Here is a 25259-nt window from a genome sequence, read left to right as displayed (position 1 = left end):
CCTTCATGAATATTTATGGTGGCAAAACTAGATATTTCATGAACTAGCAGAGAACTTTAAAATTACGCAATGAACAATTTAATATAGAATGAAGTTCCTTGGCAATTCTTCCATATAGTTATATCAGTAAGATTTGTGCCTGTGCAATTCCCAGGGTGAAATAAATTCTGATTTTTTTTTTTTTTTTTTTAGGAAGGGATGGATGATTAATGTGATTCTCCACACACTTTCATCACCAGACTTTGCTGGTTTGCATTGTACAGTAAAATTATGATAGTGCCCTGCCCCTCAAGTTATATTTTCCTTTGCCAGCATATTGCTTTCATCTTCCTGGGGTTGTCTGTTGTACCTTCCCTTTTTGTGTTTCCTTTTTTGTCTCACATCTAAGATCACTGTTTTGTCGTGAGACAGGGTCTTCCTCAAAAATGCATCAATAATAGAGAAAAAATGGAGGAGATAGTCAACGCTGCAGTAGGCGAGAAGAGTAAAGTAGGTTAGGCAGTTAGCATTCATCAAATATTTAGTGACTGATACAAGCTGAAGCCAGCTGTACGGGATCTTGATATGTTTTCTCTTTGTACGACTTGGTTAGTCCATCACACAGGTCCCTGCAGAGCACCCCAGCACTTACCCATGGCCCTGACCTACATTTTACACGGTGTGTGTGCCTGTCTTTCCCCAAATGGCAAAGCCCGCTTTGGAAGAGGGTTTTGCTCCCATTTCAAGGCACCTGCAGCTGTGCACAAGCAGAAACCCTTTGCTCACCCTGGCCGTGCACCAGCATCTGGCCTTTGCTCACCCTGGCCGTGACATGAGCTGCTGTTGTAGGTAAATATTCCTAAACCCGTACTGTAAAATGGTTTCTGTGTTTTCCTTTTTTTCATTCAACCCTTTTTTCATCCAACCCTTTTTTCATCCTACTTTTTTCCTTCTTATAGCAAACACTGCTCTGGGAGAAGCCAGCATTTCCCACTGGTAAGATCAGCTGAGCTCATGTAATTTCTCTAAGCCACAGCACTTGGAAGTTTGGGTTTGTCTTGTGCTGGGGTGGGTTTTCCCCCCAAAACACTAAGGATTAAAGACATTATCCTGTTATGTCATGGGAATGGTTTGTCAGTTTGCCTGTGTGCCCCTATTCCCCTTCGCTGGGCTGGGAACACACACACCTTTTCGGCTGCCACAGCCCAGGCACCTGCCGAGCGCATCCCGTTGCTTTGGTGTTTGTTCCTCAGGGCGCCTCTGTGCTGCAGCTCTGTGCCAGGCCGCTCATGGAAATGTGAGGCTGCGGGATAAGCAGTGAGGGCTCAGGAACGTGCCACGATTTGCTAAAATTGCCTCATGGAGCTTAGAGCAGCGACTTCAGGCAAAGCATGTAACAAAAGTAGCACCCTTAGGCAAATATAACCCTAATTTCTTCTCATAATAATTAAAAGGGCAAAATTAGGAGAAAATATTAATGTCTGCCCATAGAAGGCTTGCTTTTCTATTTTACTCCAGGCAAGAAATATCAATGGAGTTAAACATTTGTTGACGCTTGCACAAGCACAGCCAGAGCAAGAGAGCTGAGTAAAGGCAAATCTTTCCAGAAGAGAAGCCAGAGCCTGCTGTCGCTGGCAAGATGCATGGTTCGAAGGAAATGAAGATGAGTGAGATTGCAAAACTGAGATGCCTGCACTTGCAAATTACTTGTAATGGCTCCAGAAACGACTTGTCTAGTGCTGTTGTTTTACCTTTTACCTACCACTAGGTATGCACCTCAGCTCATTTAAAGGGCTGTATCGAGACATATAATTTGTTTACAGCTCGTTAATTGCCATTATAATAACAATAGCATGATACATGCAAAAGCACGCTGGCGTTTTGGTGGTAGCATGCAGCAGAGCCTCCCGACGGCAGCTCATTTCTTGCCTAGAGCCCGGTTGCAAAACACTATTTAGTCCTATTAGGAATAATTTCGGGGGCAGATTGGGGAGCACGAGCCTTCTCTTTGCCACAGACAGAACACACACAGTTTAAACTTGTTTCCTTCCTAATTGTGGGAGAGCAAAGCACAGGCACTGTTTTTCCACCTGGGTCATCTAGGGTTTGAAAAGGAGCTAATGAGGAAGCCAAGGAATTATAACATGAGAGTGGTTCTCTAACTTCTATCCCACTTGTAACGCATGCAATTGTAGAACTTCTTTTGCAGCCGGAGCAATGCCTCCTGCTCCCAGCAGATGATCCTAAGCCATTCCTCTGGGTACCAGCACAGAGGTTACTGCTGACCCCGTGTGTGGGGGTGACAAATGTGGTGAATCAACTCAAAAAACAGGAATTGTATTGCTGGCTCAACCTTGGGTGCTAATGGGAATTTGGCTTGCCTGACACAGGGTGCAGATTTTGACTGGGGTGCCATCAATCCTGGTAATGGCCTCTGCTGGCATTTGGTGCTTCTTCTGGAAAGAAAACAACCCAGATCTCAGAATTTGGAAAGGGGCTTTGCACTTATTTTCTCTTAAAGAAGCATTTTAAAACTGCAGGTAAGTAAAAAGGATGCAAAGCTTTTACAAAATATACAGACAACTATTTCTTTTGACCACCTTTAGTAAGTACAGCCAGGTTCTGACTGAGCTGTATAAATGCTCTTTTTTTGGAATGGAAACATTTTTCCTAATAGTTTACTATTCTCTGGACTTGTCACAAAGCATAGAGCAATTGTCAGCAATGTGCCCCATGAACACAAAAATATCTTGGATAAACTCCATCACAAGATTTTGCCTTTCAAACATTTTTCATTGCAGTGATCTCTGTTTGCCAAGAAATAACAGATAAAAAGAGAAGAGGTTCTGCTTGGTTCAGTAGTAGATCTAGAATAATTATTTTGTGGTTACAGAAAAAGCCTTGCTGTTTTCACTGTGTATCTTGAGAAAAATTCTTTCTTGCCAAGAGATTTTATGAGAAGCACAGGCTGTGTTATAAAATCATGCTGTATTCTTCATTTAATCACAGGGAGCTGATATAAAATGCAGACACTGCAAGCAAGAGATGAAATCTCAAAACTCTTGTGGTGGAGGACAACTCTGACTTTGGTTTTTACTGCAGTGATGTGTAAGTCCCGACAAACACCTTCAATTCATAGCATCTACACAAGTTTCATGCTACAGCTCCAGAGTCAAGTAAACATCATATCACAGCGGTGGATTACCCCATCCTCATGCCATCAGCTGCTTAGCAGGACATGTAGTGACTGAATGCTTCAGTCATGAGTGTGGCCTCTTTCTTGGTCATTTTTCCAAACCTGACTTACAGTACCAGGCTCTTTCTGGCTTCCTGTGTAAAGCAGAAATCCCTTTCTGTTTTCCCTGGATCCATTACCAGATCTGTGTTTGTGGCCAGGGCTGCCTTGCAGGGGGTTTCTGCAGCAAGGGGAAAGGCTACCGACACCGACTGTGTCAGCCACAGCACATTTGCCAAAAGCCTTGCAATGTGTGTTATGCAGAGAAAGGTTTTCAGCCCTCCTAGTCTGGTCTTGTGAAGCTCCTAGCTGAATTTAGGTGTCTCTGCCTGGAGGTCATGGTCCTCTAGAAGAGTCTATGGGCAGATGGCAGAAGATGGCAAATTCATCTGTCTTCCAGAACTACCCAAGGTGCTGCAACAGCAAGTGATTTACAGCAGGATTTTTCTAGAAGCAACGGGAATAGAATTCTAGGACAGAGCTCACCAGGGCTCTTCTAGATCATCCCCCTCTCTATAAGCCAGATTAATATATCTTACTTTTTTTTTTTTCTTTTTTTCTTTTTTTCCCTAGGATGTGCTCCTGTGGTAGCACGAGTGGCCCTGGATACATCTGGTATAGCTTGAGAAAGCCAGGTTTGATAAGGATTGCTTTCCCTGTCTTTTCAAAGTGGGAAATTTAGATTTTACTGTGACCACATGTAGAAGTGTGCTTTTTTGGAGTTGTCACCATTATCCAATGCACTTGGATTTTACTGCCACTCACTTTTTTTCCCTGCCCTCACAAATGGGGTCTCCGTGGAACACTATTAGGCACCTTGCATATTCCACTGGAGCAGACACCACATATGTTCAGAAGGGTTATCATTGCTCCCTCACTTATGCCAAGCCCATTAATCTTGATGCAAAACAAATTAAAATGTTGTCATCCATACTGGGACAGTTGCGGGGCAGGGGGAGTCTCTGTAATGTACCAAGCATCCATTGTTGAGGGTGTGCTTTGTTACCTGGAATAAATTAGTTACAGTTTCTTGATCTACAGTACGGGATCCAGCTGTTGTGTAATTCTGGAAAAACCTTCTGTTGTTACACAACATTGTTGGTATCACCCCCCATCTATGATCCAGCTGTGCAATCAAAGCTGTGTTGTGAGCACGAGTGCTTGTGTACTCCACACATCCCTGTTCCTGCCTGACTGTGCGCAGAGGCACATCAAACACCACCTGCTTGTTTGGGCAAACGGGGAACAATCCTCTTTTTCCCACAGACTGTGAGGGAATTGAGCTCAGAAGCTGAAGCAGCTTCATGACAATGATTTTGGTTTGAACTTAATGGGTGGATGCTGTTCTACTCACAGGAAAAACTACCAGCCTTTGCCCCAAAGTACCAAATGGCCACACGTCCCCTGCCCAAAGCGAGTCTTGCAAATGGAAACGTGGCTTCTGGACCAGTTCTGCTTTCCACTCCTGACGTTTTCCATCTGGGATTCATAAACCCTAGGTCATTCCCATTTATGTCACGTGAAAAGAGGAGGAGAAAGCCTGCTCCTGCTGGCCACACGCAAGCTCTGGCCAACCTTTGTACCCGGGTCAGCAGAGGTATCGCCACGCAAGAGGTTTTGTTCCACCCAGAGCAGGAAGCGAGCCAGGTGCCGCTGTCCATGAGCACGTGGGGTCACTGGTGCTTGCCCAGCAGAGAGAGTGCCAGCTCTGCTGCAACCTTCACTGGGAGTGGAAATGTGCAGTCTGATAGTAGGAGGGCTTTTTACTCTCGTCAAGCTCAAAATTTTCCTTTTTCTGGGAAAAAAAAAAAAAGGACGAAACACCTAATTGATGTACCTGCTCCTGCACATGCTGTGGATGCCCACACAAGGATGAAGAGCCATGCACGGAGTGGGGCTGTGTGTACCCTGCTGCCAGAGGCTCCCAGCAGCTCGGGACTCTGGCACCAGTCACACAGCCTAACAAGGCATTTCGCCTTCATTGGAGCCCTTGGCTGCACAACACCAGATCACACCCTGGGTCACTGACATTGCTGTCTCTCTTTACTGCCGCAGACTTCAAGCTGCGATCAGTATCTCCAGACACAGACAAAGTGTGGACACCAACAGCATGTAGCAACACAACTCCTTATAAGGACCCTCAGAGAAGAGCAATAAAGATCAGAGCTCATCATTTTACAAACATGTAGGGACCGGTCCTCATCCCAGAGCTCTTGCAATGCCTCACAGGCAGCAGTGAAGGAGAGAAACACCAGCAAACGTCTCCTGACAGTGTTTTAGTCCTCAGCTCCCAGGCTAACTTAATGCCTTCTGATTTCAGTGGAAAATCTGGCTAGAATGAAGCAGGACACAGTCACACTCCGAGTCGCACAGTGGCAGAGAAGACAGCAATCCTAAATCTCCTGAATCCCAGCCTTGTGCTCTTTCTTCCCAAGTTCATGAGTGATTAATCTTTGAGAAGCTTACACTAAGACTTTCATGTTTGTTTGAAATTTTAAAACAAAACCTAATCACCTGCAGGCAATCCTACGTGGCATTTTTTTTTACAGTCCCAGATGCAAAACAACCCTAAACCTGCTCTGCAGATCTGCTGACACAGAGGAGATTAAATGCTATTTTACTGGTCTTTTAAAACCCCTTATTGATTTTTTTTCCTGGGTTCACGTAGGGTTCACAAGGGAGAGTGTTGGTCCCCTGAGTATGACTGTCCATTTTAAGTGCCACTTTATGCATTAAAGGACAGGCTGCAAAAAGGGCAATATGGACAGTAATTCTGAAGGGCTTGCTCATGGCACAGAGCCCCAGCAGCTTCATTTGAGATATGTTTTTCACCTGATATAGTTAAAGCATCACCCAGGATGGGGTGGAGGTCGCAGCCATTTTAACCATGGTGCTGTTGGCTTGAGGAAGCGATGAATCCAGAGCATCTGGCCTTCTGTGAGTGGCAGAGGGGAAGGACCTAATTCCTGTTACATCTGCTGCCCCACCTTGGTTTGTAATTGCCCGAGAGCTTAGGCTCTGTCCCCAGAGAGCCACTGGATGAGCCACGGGCACCCTCTGGGCACCAAACCCCTGGGGACAGGGGCCATCTTTTGGAGATGTGAGAGCAAGGCTCCCACCAACCCCAGCTGTGCTCAGAGGCACCCACATGTGGCTGTCTGTGTCACTGTCTGGGAAAAAGGACCGCCACAGAAAGGGGACTCAGGAGCTGAGCTCAAGTGTGAACCTTGATCATCTGCACAGCAGGAGCATCAACCCTGATAACCCTGTCAGCCACATCTGCTGGAGGTGCTGTCCGGCTCCCAGGCCATCACCTGGCTCTTAGTCATGGCTTTGTCATAAATCTTGTTCTTTGAAATACAGCACAGAAACTGGAACAGCAAAGGGAAAGAGATTAGCATACTAAAAGAAAAGACACTGCACAAAGAGCTTCACTGGCAATTTCAGCATAAATGGGTGGCATCTGGTAGTACCACAAGGAAGAGAAAATGGGGTACAGAAGGTGTTGGACAAGGGTGATTACACTTACAGTTGCCTGGGCTACATGTATACATATAAATGAAACAAAATAATCAGGTATACCAATAACGATATGTAGAATCACACAATAAATAAGGTCAGAAGGGACTGTCTGGCCCAATCCCTACCCAAAGCACAGGTAGCTTTAAAGTCACAGTAAGCCTTTGTTGGGAGAGCTTTGCACATCCCTGCAGGAGGCAGCTTGACCACCAACCCTGTGAAAATTGTTTGCTAATGTTTAATTGGGATTTCCTTGTACATAACTTCTGTTTGGCGCCTCTCACCCTTTCACTGCACTCTTCCGAGGCGAGTCTGGCTCTGTATTTCCTGCAAGGTGGTGTCAGACAGCACTGAGGTCTCCTTTCAGCCTTCTCTTCTTTAGGCAGGACAAACCCAGCCCTCTTGTCCACTCCTTGTATGCCACATCCTTCTGTTGGACCTGCTTTGGTATCAAGGACCCTACAACTTGATGCAGCACATTTAGATGTGGCCTCCCAAATGCTTCATGTTTTCTTCCAGAGAGGCTGAAGATTGGTTTGGTTTGGTTACAACATAGGTTCTCTAAATTTCAGAGTTCCTGCTTTTCCAGCTAAAATACCTTACTGACTAATGCTGGGCAAGTGACACTCAGAAAGATCCTCCAGCTGACCCTACGTGGCTGCTTCCTTCTTCTTAGCTGGTTTCTAAATTGTCAGAGCAGAGAGGCTCCCGAACAACCTTTTATTGAGAGAAGTAGGACAAAATTCAGCCTAATTACCATTCTAGCAGAGCTAGGGCAGTCTGAAGAAGAAGTCTACAGTAGCTGGGGGTGATGGAAGAGGTAGCAAGCCTTGCACAGGAGTCTTATGATGTCTCTTAAGGCCCTATGTTCCTCTTCACTATTTTAAAACACAAAATCTGTAAAGCTTGCCCTTACCTCCGTGCCTGCAAAGCAGAGCACAGCCTGCGGCAGCGATCTTGGGCCGCTCCGCTTTGGTGCCGCTCCTCTTTTCCTCCAACTACGCAGAGTCACGCCAGGCGAGCCTGGCGGCTTCTCTCATCCCGCTTTCCTCGGCCTCCAGGCACGGGCGCTGCTCCCACATGCATCCTCTCTTCCACGTGGTTCATTTCCCCCCACACGGTCTGACTTACACCTCCTTTTTTCTTCTTTGGCTTTTGTAGCAAGCTCCAGCTTGGCTCTGAGAGAGTGACACCGGTTTCAGCCCAGCAGGGTGCATGGTCCTTTTCCTTTGCTCATTCCCTTCAGGGCAACCTCCATGCGCTGGGAGAACATGGCAGTAACAGCTGACTGGGACTGAAGGTTGAGCTGGCTTTTATTCTGATAAGTAATCAGGTCGCATAAACACTATTGAACATGATCAGTTGCATGGTCTCTGCCAGCAAGTTCTTCAGCAAGGAGGGCAAACCCTTTGGTGCTGCTCTTCATGGCAGAGCCAGAGCTTTGTGCATTCCTTGGCCAACTCCTGTTGCATTGGAGGAAAACCCATTTGCCCCTGGGCAGGGAGGCAGGGGCTCTGCAGTCAGCTTTGCAAAGCCTGGCTTGTTCCCCTGTACCCTTCCCCCAGGACTCTCTTCCTCCATCCATCCATCCATCCATCCATCCATCCATCCATCCATCCATCCATCCATCCATCCATCCATCCATCCCTCCCTGTGGGTCTGAGGCAAGCCGAGGCATGTGGCCAGCCTCTGGAGCAGGAGCCAGTGCTCACCAGCAGTTTTCAGCCTCAGGATGTTTCTCTTTGAACAGCTTGACAGCAAAAGCTTTCATCCTGGAAAAGACTGACTTGCATCTGCAGCTCGTCTGCCCACCTTCCTAGGATTTGCACACCAGTGGCTAAAACCTGGCTTTGGCTTTAAGGCTTGAGTGGAGTGGATCTGCTGAGGTGGCCTCACCCTGGCTTCAATCCTCTGCTTGAAAGGTCCCACAGAACAGCCTAGGATATGTGGAATGCCTTATGGCTGAATTGCAGCTTGGCAAAATAGGTTATTATTCATCCTTCAGGGCCAATTGCTGGCTAGCAGAGGCAATTCATGAGGAAGAAAAGGTATCTTTTTGAAAAATAAAGTGGTTTGGGTTTTTTCCCCCTCCAAGAAGCCTGCACAGCAGAATGGCAGCATGCATGAGGAGAACATTTATGCAGATGAGCAGCATGGCCTATTTAAGAGCAGAGTGAAAGAGCAATTATTCTGCAGCTCCATTCTGATGTTAACCAAAAATAAAAATGTCGGGACTCGGCAAAAGGACCACACACAGCCAAGGAAGTAGCACTGGCAGTGGGGGGGTTTCACTGGCAAAGGGACCCTGAGTGGGAAGCAAATAAATGCTGAGGCTCCCACTCACAGAATCACTGATCCAGGGATTGCAGGAGCAATTGCCATGAGTAAGAGCATTAAAACCCCTCTGCGAGGCAGGCTGGAGGCAGTAGGGAATAAAGCCAATAGCTGTTGTGCTCATTTCCCCATCCAGGAAGTCAGGGTGAACTCTGCTCTCTGTTTCTGGCCAGCTGAGCTTGCACTGCCAAGGCTGCACCTCAGACAAGGCACGTGGCAAAGCTGTCTGTAAGTCCTATAGGCACAACCCAGCACCTCTTAGGGAAAAATTTTGGAAGCCTTTGCAGAAGCCACCACCAATTTCTGGTAAGAGAGAGCTGTCAGTTTTGCTTACAAAACAGCTATTTTGTCATTTTTTTATTTTGACCCTTAAAGCAGCTTTTATTTATCCAGGTTTCAGAGAGGGCAAGAGGACACTAAGCTAAAGGGACAAAGGCACCTGATCTGTTACACAGGTTTCTGAGCAGAAAACTCACCAAGATGAGCAAGAAAGCTCACAGCAAAATACCTGCAAGTTTCAGCACAGGTGGTCCCCTGTCCCCAGTTACACCCTCCACTCTCTGCAGTGGTGATGTACAGTGGAATTCCTGCGTATCTGAAAAGTGATTCTTAAAAATTGACCTGCACTTGTGAACTCAGAAGCAGATTCCAGGGTAGCGACTCTGCTCTCCTGTTTTCCCATTACACTGAGAAACAAAGTCAACCATTTCATGATCACTGTGGCCCATCACCACATCCCCCATGAGTCTCTCTCATCCTCCTCAGGGCAGAGGGATCAGCTGCGTGCGGCTGAGCTCTGTTATGAACCCCATCCAGCCACCAAACAGGCTGGATTCTGGAGCATGGATGTAACCCTGGGCTCCTGACACCAGCTGGACACATTTCTCCCAGAGCAAATGCCTGCTGGAGACAAGAGGATTTATGCTTTCAGCTTTACACTGCTGTTTAAAATCAGTGTGATGGGGGAAAAAAGCATCTCTGTGTCTCATGGAGCCATGGAAATAATTATAAAGAGAACTCTTCAATGCCCAGATAGTTTGAATCTTAAGACCTGTCTACATAGTGTAGCTACCTCCTTGAGTCATGGTCTGTAAACTCAGAAAGAGAAGGGGAAAAGCCCCCATGCCACAAACATCCTCACAGCTGGATACTGGGAGAATAGGACAGCTTTCCCTCTGAGCTGAACAGGGAATGATGCACATGGCTGCCTGCATTCACCCTTTCTCCAGGAACATGTTTAGTGCAAAGGAAAACACGCTAGAAAGAGAAGGGGAGTGCACAGCAGCAGAGGCAGAGAGGAGCCCCATCAGAAGCAGTGGTGTCAAGCTCAGCTATCAGACTCCAGCAGATGTGCCTCCATTTGGATGCAATTCTATGCGTAGGCAGTGCAACTGAGGGAAAATCTGATAAAAATAGATAAAATTGGCAATCGGTGGATAGTCGATCGTTTTGCCCAGTGGTAAAGGCTGTGCAGCAAGGGCCTCCTTCAGCTGCCTGCCCCTGGGTCCCTCACTGCCACCAGAGCCACCCACAGCTACTTGTGGCAGCAATGCAGAGATAGAAATAAGGAACAAGACATACAGGAGACCTCCACATGCCTGGAGAGGCAGCTGAAGGCCTGCTGGGGGGTACCAAGATTCCTCAAATGATGTTGGATGTCTATACCTGGATTAATCCAGACCCCTGTCTACACCAGTAAAAGAGCATTAAGTAGGACAGGAGGAGACAGCAGCTCATCAAAGAATTGCAATGATAAGTATCAAAGGGGCGTGTCCTGTAGTTCTTGCTTTTCCTGCTTAAAGAGGACATTTGTATCAGTGGTGGGAATGACAGGCCACAGCTGGAGCACAGTCTGTGGGACCTCTAAGACCTGGTGGCACTAGCTAGGCTGAGGCAGGAGATGAAGACATATTCCCACCTCACCAGCATTCACTGGGAGCTGCTGGAGACAGAATCACAGAATATTCTGAGTTGGAATGGACCCACAAGAACCACTGAGAAACAAAAGCCTTGAAGGCAGGGACAGAAAAGGAGTGAACCTCGTTGCTTGGCTTGTGATTTGTCTGTGTACATTAATCTGGAACCTTTTTGCTGCTGTTCCCCTTTCAGCTGTCACTTCAGCAAGAAGTGACCCTAACCCTTCCCTGTCAGGGAAGGACAGCCTCAACCCCTAACACTGATGGTGGCTTCAGAGGTCTTTTGGCCCAAGCAGATGTCCCAAGTACCTCAGGGAGGACAAGAAGAGTTTCCATGCAGAGGAAGCAGGACAAGGGCACTGCTGAGCCACTGAGGTCCACCTGTTGTGCTGGGTAAGATTTCCACCAGTGCTCTTGTCCAAGCCTCGTGCTTCTCCTGGGCTGTAGCACAGCCAAGTTCAGCCCTGCTTTGGCCCTTGGGCGGCAGAAGGACCCAGAACACACACGTGCATTTCCACCATGTGTCACACCAGTCTCGAGCTCAGCCACTCTCCTGCCACCCACTGAGTTCCAGTGACACCGAAGTGACCACCTTGCCTATGGCCGAGTTTCCACCTCAATTCCACAAGGGACAGAAACCACAGCGATGCTCCTGTCCAACGTCCCATGTCCTGGACACGGGCAAGCCTTGTCTCCCCACTGCAGCTGATGCTCCCCACGGGTGTGAAGACAAGGGCAATCTGCTTGATGCTCAGAAGAAACTGAATCTGGAGAGAGAGTTTGTCCCCAGCTACATTTTCTGAGCTTTTAAAGCCCTTTGGGCTGGAACATGACATTATCCAAACAGAACATGATGCTATAATAAACAACACAGAACGAAAATACACAAACTAATTAAAAGTGAAATAACTTACAGCCAGTGAAACTCAAAACAAAAGGAGGGAGCCAGGTCATTGTGGACTCACCAAGGCAGACAAACAGCAGCACATGAGACTCACAAGGAGATGAAATGGAGGGAAACCACAGAAAATGGCTTAACCAGGGAAGAGAAAGTATTGTCCAACTCACCCAGCAGCAGGCCTGGAAGCAGGGATTTTGTGGCTGATTCCATTGCCTCACTGTGAGAGAAGTGAAGCAAGAACATAGGAAGCAGTAGCACAGGATGGTTTGTGGCCAAAAATTAGATGAGACTCAACATAGGCAGTGCAATGGAAGTGGAGATGAAGGGGGAAATGACCTTTTTTTCATTTGGATAAGTGTGCCCAGCTGAGCCCAGATTGTTCCTCACAGGTGCTATTGCATGCCCTTCTCGTGAGGGCCCAGCCAGAACCGCTCTGCTCTCTACGGATAAAGCAAAGGACAGGCAAAGATCCAGACTGGCAAGAAGGAGCCTGTAGGATTAGAACTCTCTGGAAATAAACAAACCACCATCAATGCATTTGCATTCACATTTGTGAGGCAGCACCACAGGATTATTGCTGCTCCTTTTCTCAAGGAGGGAAAAGTGACATTTTAGACACAGAGTGCTAACAAGCACAGGCAAGTGAGTTTTTAGCTGAAACTACAGTATTTGTAAATTAGAGAAATCTATTTTGCTTCCTTTGATAAAGCAACTGCAGCCTGATCCCAAATCTGCCCTCTTTCACCTGTCCCTGCTGCCTCAGGCACACGATTAAAATAAGGCACTCCTTATTTTAATAGGTCTCAAGTGAGCAGTGAAATCCATAGCCACACCGCTCCTCAGGCTTCTGCACTGCTGCAGGAACACTCGTGTAGAAGTGTTCTTGCTTTGATGGAGGGCCCACGCCAGCTCAACCAGCACCAGGTTCCTTCGGCTCTCCCTTTGTTGCATGACAGAAATCAGTTCCAGAGCACCTGGGACAATTTGGACCTGAACCAGGCTTAAAGAAACAATACTGAGTGACTCTATCAGCAACATTGTAGCCTGAGTCTTTCCATCTTTTCTTCCCTCTCCCTGTCTGTGTTCTGCCCTCTGCAAACTGGGTGACCTCTGCCTTTATTTGCCACTCACTCTTTTTCAGTCCCTGCTGATACAGAACCAGTAAGAAGAAACCATTACTTACCTGGGAGGGGTTTTAACACAGCACCTTGCAGAAAGGACCTCACCCAAGACAAAGAGATGCTCGCCAGGGGGATGCAGGATAGTGAGGCTGTCCCATGAAGGAGAGGGACCCCAGCCTTCCCACAGCCTCCCAGAAGAGCCAGGAGCTGGACACAGGTCCATCAACAGTCCCAGATCAAGAGCAGCAATAGGGCAGGCCCAAGGACCACCCAGGGGTCTAGGCAGGAACAGCAGGAGAGGGAAGCACCCAAAACATGGGCCTGAGACCCTCGTGAGAAGACCTGGCCAGCATATGGACAGCACCAACCAAGCAGCACCAAAGCCCCTGGCTGAGCTAAACTGGGGCTGCTGGGCCCAGGGGAGGCTGGGCAGGCTCCTTAAGGCCCATTAGTGCTCCCAAGGCCCAGCTGCTCATCTTGCATCAGCTTTGGCTTGTTTTCCCCTTGTGCTCTGCCGAGCAGCCACCCCGCTGGTCCTGCGCTCCGCTCAGCAGTCGGTGCAGCGCAGCTCCCATCGGGGACAGCGCAGGCAGCTGCGGTGGCTCCCCGCCATCCATCCATCCCTCCCTCCCTCCCTCTGCCGCCTTTAAACTCTCACGTTTCCCTCTATATCAAAGGCACGGCCAGCTGTAAAAATAATATCCTGGCACGGATGGAACAATATGGCACAATATGCAGACACCTAAGCAGAGCAAAGTGAGGCTGTATGCAGCTCGAGAGAGCGAGCGTTTGAAGCAAAATTAATTTTGTTTAATTTTATTAAAGAAATAAGGGCGCTTCCCAGCTTTTAAGTGGCAACAGGAGGAACCTGGCATGTCTCTCCATCAGAGACAGTTGGGAAGAGCTCACAGCCCAAAGGGAAGAGAGCATATGGAATGTGTTATACGTCTGTCATTGAAGTAAGGAGCTTTAAAGAGTTCAGAAGGAAACTAGATACATTTCCAAACAAAAAAAGGCTGAAAAATACAGGGTGAGTGACAACACCAGTGGGGAGGGGAAAAGGATGATCGCCTTCCCTCTGACTGAGAAAGCCTGAAGCACTAAAGTCTTTTGAATATGGAAGTTGTCTAAAACTGGTTAAAGATGTGCACTGAAAGATGAAACTTTAGGGCATTAATCAAGAAGGCATTTCTGGGGAATTAAAGAAGGGCCCAAATAAATGGTTAAACTTTCTTGGAGCCCACAATCTGGCTATACACACCATTGGAAATGTCAGGCTGACTTGACCTACTGTATCCCAACCCAGGCTCTACTCGCTTGCAAGAAGACCACTGACTAGGTGCTTTTAAAATACATCCAAACAGAAACAATTGAAGTTTGTAAATGAAGCTTCTGTAGCACAGACCACCAGCAAGCAGTCGTGGTGGCCCTGTGGCTCTTGATCACAGCACCCACTCCTCTGCCAGCAGGATGCTCACCCCCACCCATGTGCAAATCAAAACCTGCTCTGAAGTGCTGTGCGTGTCACCTGCCACTGGCCAGGAGGCGGCATTCCCCTGCCCAGGGGGATCCCAGGTACTCTGGAAAGAGCAGGAAAGTGAGGGCAGACCACCAGCTAAACGCAGGTCAAGATGTAACCTGCAAGCCACAGGATGGTCCCTGCTGAAGTGAACGAAACACCTCCTGCTCCTCTTGTCTTTGCTGATGGGGCTGTTGGTGCAAATGAGAACAGGCTCACACAGGTGCCTGAAAAAGCTTCAGAAATGGAACATCAGCATTCTCTTTCTTCAAGCTCCCATGACAGGTTTTGGGCAGCAGTCCCTGCATCCTGAGCCCGAAGGCAGGGTGCTGGTCAGGGCATGAGTGCCCTGCTCCTGCACTGGGCAGTGAAGCACAGCACCTTCCCACCAGCTGTCCCATGCAGGCATGAGCATTAGGAACCTGCTGGCAATAGATGGCAATAAAGGCATTGTAATAGTCCCTTCCACACTGAAGAACAAAACTTAGGAAAATGCTGTTGTTAGTCTCCAGCAGCTTGGCTAGACATCTCTGGCTTGGACAAAGTGCCATCTTTGTCACCTCAGGGCAGCTGCTTTCCCCAGTGGTGCTGGAGGCATGACAGCCTTTGGGAATCAAGCTTTAGTTGTAGAGTATCCAAGCACATTTGCTTTCCTGTTTAACTATGAATTAACATCCTGTTCTTTGCCTCCTCCAACTAAGAACATGCTAGAAATGAGATATCCTTCCTCAGAAAGGAAGAAAAATGTGTTTTCAGTGTGCAGTGCAAAGTCCCAGCTCCCATTTAGCTGCCTTTGCAATGGCAGGCACTGGCACAGGCTCAGACTCTGACAGCTACCCTCTTGCAGGGGTTATTTTATTAGCGAGTTGTACTACCATTGGGAGTTTCCCTATCACAGATTAAAGCATTTCAAATGGCCCTCCACGTCCTTCATAACAATGTTTAAGCCATGAACCATAACATTACAATCTCTGTCATCTTCATCATGTGCATGGCTTTACCACACATGGAAAAGAGAAAGGCTAACCAGGGCAAAACTGAGATGAAAAAAACCTCCAGCAAACACATAAATGAGAAATGGGGGAAAAAAAAAAAATCAACGGGAGACAACACTCAGAAAAGTGTCTTAGCTAGTTCTGTGTAGCCATAACAATTATGAACACATTATAAGGTTTTGAATGTATGGTTCTAGTCTGTCCCAGCTCCACATAACTCAGCCCTTTGCAGATTGCTGGAAGGGCTCATCTCCTCTGTCATGTGTCTGATCCGGCCAAGTGCACTGGGGTGACACGCAGAATTCAGCTGGTTTTGTACCAAATTGATGCAGTTGCTCTTTGAAGTTCTGTGCTATGAAATTGATCTGAGCTGTGGTAAGAAATCAAGTGATGTGTGGAAATTGTCTCTCCCCAATGCCTGTTCCTATTTTTTGGTGCTGCTGTTGCTTTCCTCTGCCCTCCTCTCCTCATGTTACTGCTCTTTTCATCTGTGATCTTTATTTTGTACACTGACATAGGCCAGGACTTACATGCCTGGTTTGAAATACCCAGCAGGCCTTGGCAACATGGACCTCAGAACAAATCTGGTCTTAAAGGAGCAATTAAAGTAAATCCCATGATGCTTTCATCCAGAGCTCTTGCAACTGCTAAGCTGTCTGCTCTTTTGCTGAGGCATGTATATATCCTGTAGAAAACATTTTACAGAAAGGAAAGGAGCATTCTGATAGCAGCACAATTACTTTTATACATTATATTTACTCAGCCTAGACATGCCATCAGTTTCAAATCTTAGTTTTGGTCAAAACAAGAAAAAAATCTGAAGATGTTGAAATGGCATCAAACTACAAACAATGTAAAAGAATATTTTAATGTAATATTTGATTATATAAATTATATATTATTATGTATCCCATATTTTTTAAAGATGCTCCTAAGCAGTATTTTAACACCAAAGCTAAGTGACAAGTAAGCTTTTAAAACAACAATCCCCATATTTCTGTAGTCACACTAATGAGCATTGGTAGGAATTAATTTTTATCTTTGTATCCATCTCCTAAATCCTCTGCCTCAGGAAAAAAGCATACTTTAAAAGTCAATTAAAAATGGACATTTTAGATCAGAGGAAAGTTCTAAGATGAATGTACAAGTGGTTAAGATACAGCTTTCCTTTTCCAAGTTCAGCACTTTTCAGCCTCTGCTTTTGTACCTTGTGCTATTGACTCATCCGTGTAACAATGACCCTGTACACCAGTCAGGGAACACATATCAACATTAAAAATAATAGTTTTATTATGTTCTGTCTCTTGGGCAAAATGTTCCCGAGCATGAGATATTCCAGATAAATGTCTGATCTGTGGACCTTCAGGCTAAGTAGAGAGAGGTAAGTAAGACATATCCTCAAAGATAACCTCAGACTGCCTCAGGAATTACTCCCAGGGAAAAAAAGGAAGAAGCTTCACAGTGCTCAGAAAGCAATTCTCATTGTATGAATGCAAGCATCTAGACCCATTTTAATCCTCAATAGTTCTTCAGACACAGCTTCCACATCCAGCTGCAATTCTGTGTCTTCAACATTTGCTATGACACCTTGGCTGTTCTAGCTCTGGTTGGGGTTGGCAGGGACCTGTAAAAGTCATATTCCAACCTCCATGCAATGAGTAGGGATATCTTCCACTAGATCAGGTTGCTCAGAGCCCTACCCAGCCTGAATGTTTGAATGGGATGGGGCACCTACCTCCTCTCTGGGCATCCCATGCCAGTGTTTTACTGCCCACAGAGTAAAGAATTTCTTCCTAATATCTAATCTAAACTATCCTTCTTTTAGTTTAAAACCACCTTCCTGGTAGGCACCCTTGAAGTATCAGAGGCCATAATAAGGCCTCCCCTGAGCCTTCTTTTCTCCAGGCTGACCACCCCCACCTTTTCCAGCCTTTCCTCACAGGAGAGGCGATTCAGCCTTCTGATCATCTTTCATGACCCTTCTCTGGACTCAAGGTCCACATCCTTTTTAAGTTAGCGAGCTGTCCCTGAGCTGGACACAGTACTCCAGCTGGGATCTCACCACAGAGGAACAGAGGGGCAGAATCACCTCCCTCAATCTGCTGGCCACACAGTTACCATTCTTATTTTTTTGAGCGGTAACAAGTAGTATGCTCATCATGTGAGAAAATACATAAACATGAGAAAACTCAGCAGAAACAAGCATTACAAAATCAAAGTCAAAACGTACTTAGATGGCATGAAGATGCTAAAACCAAGTTAAACTGGAGCATCTGAGATTACCTCAGCTGTCAAAGCATGGTGCCAATAACACCAAAGTCGTGGGTTTGATTACTTGGACTCGATGATCCTTGTGGGGCCCTTCCAACTCAGAAAATTCTGTGCTTTCTGTCATCTCAAGTGGTACTTACAAGTTCTCCACCAGCATAACTGGTGGAGTTATGCTGCCACCTATTGTGAGGATGAACCTGGCACGTGTTATTTTGCTAGGCAACGTTTGCAATAGTTGCCACTTGTCTTTCTCTTCTTTGCATTAGAAATACTTTATTCTGAAATATCTGCTACTGATCAATGGTGGTGAGAACCTGCAGGCGTAGGTGGCCTTTCAGCTGTACCAAATACAGCATGTTCAGACATTCTGATCTCTAATCAACCTGCTGCTGTCATCACAAAAGCTGGTCCAAAATGAGAACCCTGCTTCTCTACTCGGATTGGTGGTTGAGGAATTTGGCCATGGGCAGAAAGGCAATGTGCTCCCCCAGGATAATGCTCCAAGATGTGCTTTTCCTTCCTCCCTCATGCGAGGAGCACAGGACTATAGGTCAGTTCCACAAAACTGAGACAGCACCCTGAGCTATAGTATGAACTCATGACTGTGCCTTTAGGACCCCTCTTCTTCCCCCCAAGCACAAGGGCACTCCACGTGGCCTTTATATATATTGTGCCCGACTCCAGCAGCTGCAGTTACCAGCCCTGAGCAGGAAGCTCTGTTGCCCAAAGCTCATTTTTTCTGTGTGCAGAATTTAGGCAAACTTATTTCAGGAAAGAGGCCTCAGGAGGCCCAGGCCAGCACATCTCCAGAGGCTCACACCATGAGAAAAGGTGAAAAAACTACAATAGTAATTCCATCTCTCTAAAACTGTAGCTTGGCACTGGTCAAGTTCTGCAGTTCTCAATGTACCTTTCCCCACCTTTTTACACAAGAGATGCTCTGTTCCTTCACCTCTCTCCAGCAGTATCAGCTAAGCCAAGACATAGACACTAGGCCATCCCTGCCATCCAAAGGCCACTTAGCTGGGAAAAGGAGGCCATCTGTTCGGCCACAGCAAGCAGCGTGCATCATCACACTCCCTTGTGCGCTCTCCTTCCAATTCTCTCCATGCCTGCCTCATTATTCATTTCTTCTTCCAGTTTTAGGAACCAAATGGTTCCAATGCAGAGCAGCACTGCAAACCAGGAGCAGTGCTGACTCAGGAGTCACTCCTGGACAGCCTGGATAGCTGCTCAGGCCAATCAGCTAGTGGGATTTTCTCATTTATCTTTTGGGCATTCAGCAGCTTCCAAGCCACTCTGCCAGAGAGAGGATCTCTGGAGCTGCAGCTGGAGTGAAACCTGATTGCACACACAGCAGCCAGAGAGGACAGCCAGGTACCAGTGCTGTCAGCCCTCCAGCAAATCAATCAGCAGAAGTATGAGGTGTTTCTGCTGTTTGCTGTGCCACAGGGTATGTATTTTTACACTTCTGAATTGAGTCCAGCCAGCATCTGTCAAAGGGCTGCTTGCAGCACAGAGGGAAATGAGTATAGCAGTGACTAAAGATGGCACTGTGAGTAGCAGATGGCACTTTCAGAGTAGTATCACCATTTACTCCTTGGACAGGTATTTGCACTCCCTTGAGTCCAGGGAAGGGACACGGGCCACTTGCTGTAATGGAAACTGTGTGATGGCATCTGTGTGACTCCTGGGTTCAACACCCCACCACGATTATGGGGATTGCCTGAAAGGTTGGGTTCATGGGCAACTTTCAGCCTCTTCGTCACCTGAACTGGTTCCTCCAGAAGTAGGTTGTTCTGGGGAGTAATCTGGGATAAAAATCCAAGGTAGTCCATGGAACTTGGCTCCACAGATAAACTGCAACTCGAGTACATCCAGACACTGCATTCCTAGCAGACCCTTCAACTGCCCTGATCAGGCAAATTTTTCTAATTCTTTCCTACTCCCAGCAACTCCTAACTTCCATTTATTTTAGAAATAGAAGATGTTGCTTTCTGGTCACTACAGGACTAGGGCACACATTATTTACATGGCAGTAAAAAAATAGTACATTTAACCCGGATTTTAGCCCAAATCCAGAAGCCATCAGGTTAGGATAGGCTTACCTGTTCTGAAAGGGCTGAGGTCCAAGTCCTGGGCCTATCACACATGGGCAACCTGTTTCTACCAGATCTGCTATATCTTAGAGAAGTTTAAATTGAGATACAGTATCTTGACTTCAGACAAAAAGACTGACCTCAGTTTAAGTCAAATATTCTCAGCTTTGCTTCAAAAGTGATAAATTCGAACCAAAATGGTAGCTTGCCAAAACCCTCCATCATCCCAATCCCTATACCCAGCAGCAGCAATTCATCAGTCTCAGTGATAAAGGACAGTACATGCACACAGGTACTTTTTTCTGTTTTTTTTTATTGCTGTTAATTCAAGGAAAAAGGTTGCATAAAATCCAATCTCTTCTAGAAATATAAGTGACCTTTCCAGTACATTTCAAATATCAAAGTATATGGTAAACATACAAATAAAGAGAAGGTAACATACCTCCTATTTACAGTACAGTATTTTAAATCATAAAATAAGTTCCATAAAGTACAACTGGCAGGTAATTCACAATACAAGTCCATTGGTGGTTTAACACCCTCACTTCAACTCAAACGCAGTTCAGTCATTTAATGTGGTCCAAAAATACCCAGATCAAATAAAAATTTTAATCAAAATAATTTTCATTTCCTACTTAAACTTTTTTTTTTTTTTTTAAATTAAAGCTTTCATCTACCTCCCTCCCCTTCCCCCCTCCCCCAAGAAAAAAGTTTCAAAATGTACACTGGTGCTACAAATATAAATGCTATCTATGAAGAAATGTAGTAATCAAGCTTTTTTTTTTTTCTTCAAGTTTTTTGTTTGTTTAGCAATTTATTAGACAGCTGAACCAAAGATTGATTTTTATTTCATCCCTCTACCGGACACCGGGTCTGATTTTAAGAAAAAACCATTTCTGCCATGAACTGTGAGGAATGCCAAACCTTATGGATATACAGTGGTAGTTGTTCATCGGTGTTGAATGCAGCAGTCAAAAAACACACTCGTCTTCCAGATAACCTCAGTGCACTTTAGGAAATCAAATATTACCTGGAAGCAATTTAGTACATATATTGGCTTTTAAAAATAAAATAAAAAATACAGCAGCATTAAACTTACTTACTCATGATACTGACATGTTTAATACCATCTTAACACTCATTTCAGTCTTTCACATTATACCGTAATTACGCATAGTGGTAAATTGTTATAAAATAGTGACTTTCCTATTTGGTAGACAGGTTCTAATACTAATACCTGACTATTTTGTAGAAAACCATAGCTTTTGTTCAGTTTGAAATAAAACATTTACATTCTAAGTACAATGCAACACTGTAATAGTTTAGGAAAAAAATATTCAATCAAGTAATGTTCATTCTGTGTTGACACGATGTAGAATAGCTTTAAAAAATGAAAAAATGCTGTCAACTTTCATTACAAATGCAAACACACTGAGTACAACATTCATACCATTTTTTTCACCTTTGTTGCTGAACATACAGGCTAAAAAGCTACAAGGGAAGAAAAACCTGTCAATTTAAGCTCGTTCACTTTTCTAAATCTGTTCCAGTCCACACAGTTTCAGCCCGTTCCTGCTCTGTGTATTTCATTTGTTTGGCCCTCTCGAGAGCTGCATATCTGTATTATTATCAGGTATAGTACACATACACTATCGTGTTTTCCTTTGGACTCTGCTAACAGGATGTTTGAACATCTCCCCTCAATTAATGAGCATTAAATTTAGAATACAGGTAGGGTCTGTATGAACTGCTAAACACTCATGCAAATCCAACAAATCCACGTGGACAACTGGGGAAAGTAAAGAAAACAGCAGCATAAGGAGAACAGGGAGGGAGGGAAGAAGATTGTGGTGGGGAACATGACCAAGTTTCTTCTTTCACTATATGACTGCTCCACCAGTGATGTCAGAGGTCAGAGGAATTTTTTTTTTTAACTGCAGTAAACATTGCACATGTCTCAAGTCTTCAGTGCAAAAGCATGGTTCGAATGCTCTGTCTGATTGTTTGGCTGTGTGTGTGAATTACATGCATTACGCAAGCCTCTTGTAGAACCAGGAGGAGACCAGGGACTCAGCCTTCTTCTTTTGTACGGAACAGAGGTGCAAAAGCAATGAAAAAATCCAAAAGAATATAAAACCGGGAATGTCCCAAAACACAAGACCAACCTCCCCCTCCCACACACACCTTCCCCCAAATTCCCAAGCTTCAGTTTAAGTAGGCAATGTTTACTTGTTTCAGTCTGCAGAATCCAAGGTATCATTGGAAGGGGGAGGGGGAGGTGCGTATCTCAGTCTGTAAGTGCCTAAAACAGGAAAGAGAACTACTAAGTCACTGCTCACAATTAAAATGGATTACAAAACCACTACAAGGTATCAAAATGGACATGCTCTTCAAAAGGCACTATCATCCTCCAGTCCTTTTAAAGTAGGTCCTCAGACTCTATCCTATTTTCTTTCATCCTCTTGCTAGAACTGTAAGTGTAAAAAAAAAGTTATAGAGTGTAGATACAGGACTTGAGCTCTACTGAAAAAATGAAAAGATGGTCCCCACCAAGGTCCATCTTTCCTGTTCCGGTCCAAACAAACTACTCAAGTCAGAATGGGAACAAGGGCAAGAATCAAAAATAGATTGTGCTCGATGCAAACCCTGCATTTTCCCCATTCTTCTGGACGGAGAGAGAAATGGAAGCTATTCCTTTTATATTCAGCTCCAATTGGTTTCTGCCTTTTTGCTGCAACTTGTCTGAAAAGTTAAATGTATTGCATCATGGGGCACAGAAGGATGGCTGATTGTGCAAAGGCAAGCCCTAGGAAACATTAAATATCAAATGGCCTGTCTATTGTTTTTTCTTTCAATTCTCAGAAGTTTAAGGAATCCAAGGTCATATCATAAACAGTAACTGATTTCTTTTTGCCAATGAATTATCTCAAAAAGCACCCCAACGAATGGGAAAATTAAAACAACATGCAAGTCTCAACATAATGCCAAAACCAAACCAGTGGAAAAAGAATGACAATTTAGGACTGGCATAATTTTACTTTCCAGCTCTGAACCCATTTTCAACTTCATGCTGTGAACCCCATTCCCTCGCACTGTCCTACAAGATTTTCAGGCAGAGATAGGATACTTTGCAGTTTTAGAGCAGGTCACTAGTGCACAACCATTTACACGAAACATACACACGCACGCACACCTTTCTGCAAGACCAGAAACAGCACATTCAGAAAGGTAAAGAGAAACTACCAAACTCAAAAGCAAGTCCGCTGGGAGTTATCGTGATTACCTTGTTGACTGGCCTCCATGGATGACTGCTTACAGTCCTGCGCATAGTGTCCACTTACACCACAATTGTAACATGAAATGTTCCCATTCTTCTTGGGTCCCGACCCATTTGTGTTGGCAACTACGTTAGGTGCTGGATATACAGGATAGAACCTCCCAAATCCTGCCATCTGCTGCATACCATAGTTGGCTTGGCTTCCCATCACTGGGTCATGCATAAGCCCATTTGCATACGGAGACTGAGGCAGGAAGAATGGAAGTTGTGTTCCATTGCTTTGATGTGCTTGATTGAGGTAGCTGCCATTGCAAAGTGATGGCAGAGTGAAGAAAGATGGAACTCTGTAGACTTGTCCATGAAGTGGGTTATGATAAAAATAGCTATTAATCTGAAGGCTGCCATTGGTCCCACAGCTACACCTACGTCCACAAGAACCGCAAGGGCCAGATCCCAGCTGCTGCGGAGGTAACATTGTCCCGTTAGTGTTATTATTCCCAACAGCGTTTATGTAGGATGTGCTGTCACTCTGTGCAGTGCTGTGTGTTAGAGCGGGGCTTGGGCTGGGGGCAGGGCCTGGCGTGTGCGTCGGGATTGCAGGAGGAACAGTGGACTGGACCTGACCAACACCGAGGCCAGCGGACTGAGGTGGTGAGGAAGTTGCTCCAGTGCTCAGCACGTTTGTATTCTGGTTGGGCAACACACTGGTAGCGTGAGGGCTGCCTGGCAAAGCGTACGAAGCTGGTGGAGGTGGCGGTGCTGCTGTGGAGAGACCAGCTGCTGGAAGAACTACCTTGAGATTGGTAGGCTGAGGGATTGCTCCTGGGTTTCCCTCAATGTGAGGCACCATTTGATTCAGTCCTACCACCTGGGATGCAGGTTTTGTGATGGGATCTGTAGTAGGAACTGGGGATCCTGGGAAACTACCTGGATTGTGGACTGGGATAAAGGCAGTATTTGGTGATCCAATACTTAAGTTTCCTGTTGGCTGCTGTGGTCCATTAACCGTGCAACTTTCTGATGATCCCTGTGGAGAGGGGATTTTCAACCTATGTATTGCCAAATGCAAAGCAGGGCTACCAGGCTGGACAGAATGTGGAAGGAAAGAAGATGGGACTGGCAAAGGGGAAGCCATGAGCTCAAGGCGTTTCTCAGGTTCACCAGAGGTCACTGGGCCCATTCCTGCAGGAGGGGAATTCGCAGCCTCTCTCACTGGCGACACAGCGACGGGCGTGGTAACCAGCATTCCCATGGTTTTACCATCTGCAGATATGGGTGGTGGGACAACTGCTTCAGGCTTTTGGGCAGCGCTGTGCATCACACAGTGTAAGGCAGGCATGAAGGAAATATGCTGAAACTTTGCATTCAAAGGATCTTCTGAAAGGCTCCCATTTTCATTATTCACTGAAGAGATCTGAGCAGATGATTTGCTCATATTTGATGAGCTGACAGCACTGTAGCCTGTAAACCTGGTTGTATTTTGATTCCCAGAGTCCTCAGAATTGCTGTCTGTATCTGTGGGGACAAAAGCATTTGTAAGTCAGAAGAATGAATCTCAAGCAACAGATAATCACGCCCTGGACCCATTTACCCATATAAAACCTATTGAGTTTGATGACATGAATGATAGTTATGTCTTCCTAAACTGTGACAACTTCGAGATTCTTTTCATTCATCCAAATTAAGCTAGGTCCATCTTCATGATTTGCCTATATCCACCCACCTAATTAGCTACCGTGTCTTTGACTTGTCCATATCTGCAAATGTCAAGAGCAGGACACAGAGTGAATTAGGAATTTGGATCTGTCTAGAAAGATATTAACACACATTATTTAAATTTGGAGGGAGTGGCAAATTGTCAGTACAAAAAGAAGGAGCTCCCAGACATGCCACACATAATTTCATATAAACCCACCACCTTTCAGGCCAAAGTTTTCCACATTATTGTGCTGTGGAAATTTCTCAAGAGAGCTGTATCACTGAGGCCAAAATATTATGACATAGGTGTAGTAACCTAAAACTCTGGTATTTAAACAGTGCTAGAAGCCGTCAGACTGCCCAGTCATGAAATCCACAAAGAAAAATGTATTCTG

At 45.7% G+C, this 25259-nt stretch overlaps 1 protein-coding gene and 1 long non-coding RNA gene across 5 annotated transcripts in view; one reads left to right on the top strand and one right to left on the bottom strand.

Annotated features, from left to right (window-relative positions):
- The first annotated feature begins 894 nt into the window (after nucleotides 1–894).
- LOC140682309 (uncharacterized) lies at nucleotides 895–4254 on the top strand. The gene is made up of 2 exons (XR_012053854.1): nucleotides 895–3087; nucleotides 3788–4254. It is a non-coding gene; the product is annotated as an uncharacterized lncRNA (long non-coding RNA).
- A 16341-nt stretch (nucleotides 4255–20595) lies between these two features.
- The window catches only part of ZCCHC2 (zinc finger CCHC-type containing 2), a 43272-nt gene continuing 38608 nt past the window's right edge, over nucleotides 20596–25259 (bottom strand). For 3 of the 4 annotated variants that reach the window (XM_041714562.2, XM_041714563.2, XM_041714564.2), the window contains 2 exons: nucleotides 23173–24681; nucleotides 21811–22191 (listed from right to left, as the gene is read on the bottom strand). In XM_041714562.2, the coding sequence (XP_041570496.2) occupies nucleotides 22124–22191; nucleotides 23173–24681 (1577 nt within the window). In that variant the 3' untranslated portion in view covers nucleotides 21811–22123. Of the gene's footprint in view, nucleotides 22192–23172; nucleotides 24682–25259 lie in introns of all 4 variants that reach the window. The other variant, XM_041714561.2, reaches the window with a different exon arrangement.

The sequence above is a fragment of the Taeniopygia guttata genome, chromosome 2 (assembly GCF_048771995.1).
Source record: "Taeniopygia guttata chromosome 2, bTaeGut7.mat, whole genome shotgun sequence".
Classification (NCBI taxonomy): domain Eukaryota; kingdom Metazoa; phylum Chordata; class Aves; order Passeriformes; family Estrildidae; genus Taeniopygia; species Taeniopygia guttata.
Note: the sequence above shows the minus strand (reverse complement) of the source record. Positions and strands in the feature narration are given on the sequence as shown.